The sequence below is a fragment of the Pygoscelis adeliae genome, unplaced genomic scaffold (assembly GCF_000699105.1).
Source record: "Pygoscelis adeliae isolate BGI_AS28 unplaced genomic scaffold, ASM69910v1 Scaffold154, whole genome shotgun sequence".
Lineage (NCBI taxonomy): Eukaryota > Metazoa > Chordata > Aves > Sphenisciformes > Spheniscidae > Pygoscelis > Pygoscelis adeliae.
In genome coordinates, this window is record NW_008825113.1 from 719417 (window position 1) to 724972 (window position 5556).

Here is a 5556-nt window from a genome sequence, read left to right on the forward strand (position 1 = left end):
CTTCTCGCGCCCTCCCCGCCGTATCGGCAGGGCCGGGCTCCCCTGCAGCCCGTCTTTGCCAGCCACCTTGGGAGTCTGCCCGGGAGGCGGTGCGGGGGGCCTGGCTGGCCTCCTGCAGGCTATCGTTGCGGCTGCACAGCAAGATCAACCCCTCCGTTGCATTACTTTTGTGCTGTTCTCAATCTGTATTGACTTACCTAAGTCACACCAGAATTACTAGAGGGAAGGAAAACTGCAAATTTACAGCTCCTATCTCCATTTTTTTCTGATATGAAAAAATCGCCTCAGTTTCCTTTCATTGGTATATCCAATAATCATGCATCAAGGTTAAAGACTGGCAAATGCATACAGGTTGACCCTGATAACATGGAGAGTGAAACCACTGTGTATATAAATATTCATTGCCATAAGTACATGATCAAACATCGTAGGGTGTTGAGCGTGGTTAAGTGTATCTTACTCTGGGATTTAACACAGATTCACAAAATCACATAATTATTTCTGCAGAGTGATGCCTAATGTACCGTTGTGTGTAGTTCACGTGCAGACAAAAGAAACCTCCACCAACAGAACTAATAAAACAACTTATGTGGTATATGTTTTGTATACATTGCTCTGAAGAAATTCTGCAAGCTTCTAACACAAAGCCATATAAAATTGAAATTGGGAGAATCAGGTTTTTGGTGTCTGCTGGAGAAGACCGGGGAGTTGAAAAGATCACTGCAATACTGGTGCTGTGGATTTCTGCTCTGCATGTAATTGAGAGGAGGATTTTTTTTCCTGATTCCAGGAAAATTTCTGCAGTGCTTACTTGGGCACAGGAACAAAAGGTCTTTTACATCAGCCTTATTCAGAACGCTACAGGGGCAAAAGTAACTGAAACTGTAATTTGCAGTGTTAGAAAGCCCATGGATTTATTAATTTATTAATCTCATGGTTTCTTCCCAACAAGGCCAGAACACATACATTCTCAGTTACTGCTACATGTGTGAATTTTGAACAGTAACAGCAACCAACGACCGCTGTCAATGGCAATGTGGAAGTACTCTGTTATTCAGCACATTTTTTACTAGAGGGCAGCAGAGCCTCAGTGAATTCGCTGAAGATCATTCAGGTTTGATTTTCCCAGATTATAAAGAGAGGGTTGGTAACATTTAGAAATCAATATATCTGTGTGTACCAGCTCTATTTTTTTTTTTTTTTTACAACACTATCCTGTGCAGGATTAGTGACTAGCCAGTTTGTGAAGGCAAGCTTAGTACTCTTGCACAGAGCATGGGATTCCTGGGCAGACAATACGAATTATTAGCCTGTGTCTGTAATACATTCCAGGCATGTAACGTGCTCAGAACACACACACGCGCACACCCCCGCTGCCAGTCTCTGTCAGCCCAGCTCCAGCTCCTAACCATTTCGTAATGTGTGACACAGTTGTGAGAGGTATCACTAGAAATATTTGTGATCTGGGGAGAAGGCTTATGGTTTGTTGCCGAGGTGCTGACAAAGGAAACGACGTCTTTACAACAGCTGATTTAATAGTTCTCTGTCTGAGTTAAATCGAGTTCACTCCCCAGCCTTCAAACACCCGTGTGCTTAAATCTGTTAATTTGCAATTGCAAATAGACCCCATTAATTCAATAGTTACCACATTGTTGATTTCAGTGGGAAAGCTCACAGTAATGGAAGGTGTGCATGTATTTAAGTATTCTGAAAAATTAAGTTTTGCTTCCTAGCAAAAACTGCTCCATCGTTGATTACAGTTATAGAAAAAGTCTTTCTTTGAAGTTGTTGAAGCAAATTCATTGGTTCCTCAGAATCTTGATAGCCATTCCCCTCAGTACACATATTTTATCCCAATTTCATGTAATCCTTTGCTGGCAATGCAAGACCGTTAGGACTTGCTATTCCAAAGTCTTTATTGTACTATATGGATGGATCCCGGCCTTAATCGTACCTCATAGAATGCGAGTCTTGCAGGCATGGGCAAGGAGCAGATTTGGGGCTATATAAATAGTCCCGACGTATGTTTTTCAGGGGATGGCAATCTTTCTCCTGCAGTGCGTCTGAAAATTGTTTGCTACATGTCTGCCAGAAGCCTCGCCTCCCTTATCAGACGAGAGTCGTTGGATGGGGTCTTTCTGCTTTCTCATAGGGGAGAACAAGAGCAGAGCTTGCCATTATCACAAAAAATGAAGCCAAATTCCCTGCATTTGGGGAAATTGCAGGTGTCGGCACACCCAGTGTGCAAGAGACACCCTGGGAAAAACACCTTTGTGAGCATGGTGTCTCATCTGTCGGGTGGCCTCGTACCCAGTCCTTTCCCACGATGTGTGCCGTGGCTTGGCAGAGAACACAGCTTCCTGGTCATCCCCCAAACACACCTGCGGTTGTGCGCTGAGGTTGGAGGCTGCCTGCGTAGCCCGTCCCTGCTTTCGTAAGAGGCTGTGTCACCCAGCCCGAGCAGAGGGTTCCCAGCTCTGACCAAGTACCAGAGGGCAAGGACAACCCAGCACTCCCAGTCTGAGTAACCTGTAACCGCCTCGTACCCCTTGAACCTGACAGCAGTGGGCTGCATCGACAGGGGCACAGCCAGTAGATGGAGGGAAGGGATTATTCCCCTTGTCCTGGCACTTACTAGACTGCATACGGAGTACTGCATGCGGTTTTGCCCCCCGCAGTGCAAGAAGGATACGGATGAACTGAAGTGGTCCAGTGGAGAGCCACCAAGATGGTCAGGGCTGGCGCACGTGACTGTGAGAAAAGTGTGAGGGAACTGGGCTTGCTCAGTCTGGAGAAGGGAAGGCTGGGATTAATACATGGAAAAAGGTTTCCCCATGAGGACAGGCAGGCAGTGGAGCGGGTTGCCCAATGAGGTTGTGGCAGGCTCCCACCTTGGGGGTTTTTGGGACTCGACTGCAGAAAACCCTGAGCTGCCTGGTCTGATCCCAGAGGCGGCCCTGCTTGGGGCAGGGGGTTGGACTGGAGACCTCCTGAGCTGCCATCTAACCCGAGTGATTCTCCGGGAGGCGCTCAGGTTCTTCTACAACTGGAGGTACACGGTTATGTCTTTTTCTGTCTGAGGCACAACCTTAAAACAAAATTTATCTGCAGATTTCACTTCTTAGCTTACAATATATAGAAAGAATTTGTACCGATGCTTTCTAAAACAGTCGTTTCACATCTTTGTTCTTTAAGAAAGTGTTTGCTGAATTAGTCTGATGAGTCTGTCTTACTTTAAACACCTCCTTGTAGAGTGCTATCACAGTCAGAACTGTCCATCCCATAACAGCTCCTCCTGGCCAAACCAAATAGACTTGAAGAAGTCCCATCTCTCTCTTAGCAGTTTGCCATGCCTCTGACTACTGAATATGTTAAATAACTCAGTAAATGAATGTTACGACATAGCTCTTGTTATCTGAGGTTGAGAAAACATCAGAGTGCAGCAGGCTGGGAAAGTGCTCCGTGACACTAGAGACGTTTTCCACACTGTACGACTTCAGCAAAGAATATCCATTGAAAAGCGAGGTATCCAGAAAAGAAATATATACAAGCATTTGCCTGTCTTTGTTGCGCACCGCAAGCGAGTCTTCTTTTTCGTTGTTGCTGCTGCTGTAGATGGTTACACTCTGCTCTGGAAATCGTCCCTTGACCTTGTTTACCCGGAGCTTTCGAAGTCCCCAAATGGCCAAGTACTCTGTTGGGAGAGGAGTGGTGCCACAGAAGGACAGCTTCAAATCCCACACCCTTGTGAAGTTGAGGAGCATCTCTAGCACAGAGGTGTCTGTGAACCAAATGGTCAGGTGGCTCTTGTAGGTAGTTTTTTCCATGGTAGAAGGCAGCACCGTTTTGCAGTTGCACATCAAGTTTGCCAGGCAGTAATCACAATCGCGGATATCCGCCGAGCAGCTGCAGTTGCGAATTGTGTTTTCCTTGGTGAAAATTAGCGTATGGTTCTTCTGACTTCTCACAAAACTGCCAGTGATGTGTATGCCAAGGAAGCCAGCCAAAATGAGAGCCAGCCAAAAGGAGAAAGCAGAGAAGGCTATTGGCTTCATTAGTACTGGTGCCAGGCTGCCAAGTGTCTCCTCCTTTTATGCAGTGAATTATATCACTTGGCTTTACCTACTGAGGAAAAACAATTTCTTTATTATACTAAAGACCACTCGACGGTTAATATTACTTTGCCTTTCCCACTCATTATGTGTCTCATCTGTTCAGAACCATATTGCAGTTTTGTAGGTTGCCCTGCATTAGAGGGGGAAGCACAGCTACACTGATTCAGAAAAATGAATTGTGACTCATGCTTGGGATTCCTCTTTCACTCCTCTTTTGATCTAAATGGTTTCATCTGCTTATGGGACAGCTTGGACACCCTCTTCTCTATCCAGACGGGTCCTCAGCCTGCCCAGTGTGAAGGTAAGGGCAGGACTACTGCTCGTTTCTGCTTTCTGCTTTCTCTTTGTCCGCTTCCCGACAGACAGGGGTGACAAATGACCTTGTTCTCCACTTCACCGAGTGAGGGAGTCTGAGAAGGGCTAAAGGCAAGCGTTTTGTTTTACACCTGAATTACTAAGTAAGGGTTGTGATAACCTTCCCTTTAAACTGAGTGTGGGATATACTGGGCAAAGGGAAAGAAAGAAAGGGTGGTTAAGGGCAGATGCACTGCTGGATGCAGAACATTCCCTTTTGAGCTATGTGGTACGCCGATAAAACCTATTTTTGGTCCATATGAAGCTATGTCTGCTCCAGCCTTAGCCTGTAAGTTTTGGGGACCAAGGACCATCTCTCACTGTGTCTCTGCACAGCAACTAGCATAGGATAGATCCTGGCTTTGCTGGTTGCTTTTGCCTTCATTTACCCTGGCAAAGCAAAGTAGCACCTCCACACATGCTTATGACAACGGAGCAAGTTTCCATCCCAGCCATGCTCTACCCCAAATGGTTGGGAGCATGTTTGGTGGGGACTCTTGGATTCTCAGCTACCAGCCCTTTGTTTTTCAGAGCAGGGTTGGATCTTACCAGGAGCATCTGGGTTCATATTAGGTGATGGTACAAGCAATGATGCAGAATGCCATTTCTCAACACAAATTGTAAGATGTTGGAAAGTTTGTCTGATTTGACTGTAATTGTTTTGAAGCACCGAGAGACAGGAGAGCCAAATTTTGACCAAAGGTGGCAGGTCCTAATGAAGGCAGCAGTAGGGCATGCACTGGGCAGATTTTGGTCCTTAGCATGTGAAAAGATTGATCCATGTCCAGAATGCATGTCTCCAGCACCTCAGAAAACATGGCAATACACCTACAGTTTTGGAGAAACATACCAGATAAACAGGAAAATAATAGTATTTATAATAAAAACACAAATTGTTTTTGTCTGTTATTCAATCTTCCATCATTAGACAGTGGAATCTTCTGCTATAAACCTCATGGTCATTTAACAGACAATTAAAGGAAAATGTCTTTAGGAGCACACTAAAGTTCTCTTAGTCATTAGCACTATCATATGCATGGTAGTTTACCAGGTATGTGATTTAGATCTAAATGTTTTAAGCTCAATT

General features: G+C 45.3%; 1 protein-coding gene across 1 annotated transcript; it reads right to left on the bottom strand.

Annotated features, from left to right (window-relative positions):
- Positions 1 to 3380: 3380 nt before the first annotated feature.
- Positions 3381 to 4115, bottom strand: LOC103920253 (chromosome unknown open reading frame, human C21orf62). The gene has a single exon (XM_009327942.1). The coding sequence runs from the start codon at positions 4053 to 4055 to the stop codon at positions 3381 to 3383; it is 675 nt and encodes a 224-aa protein (XP_009326217.1). The 5' UTR covers positions 4056 to 4115.
- Between the last annotated feature and the right edge of the window lie 1441 nt (positions 4116 to 5556).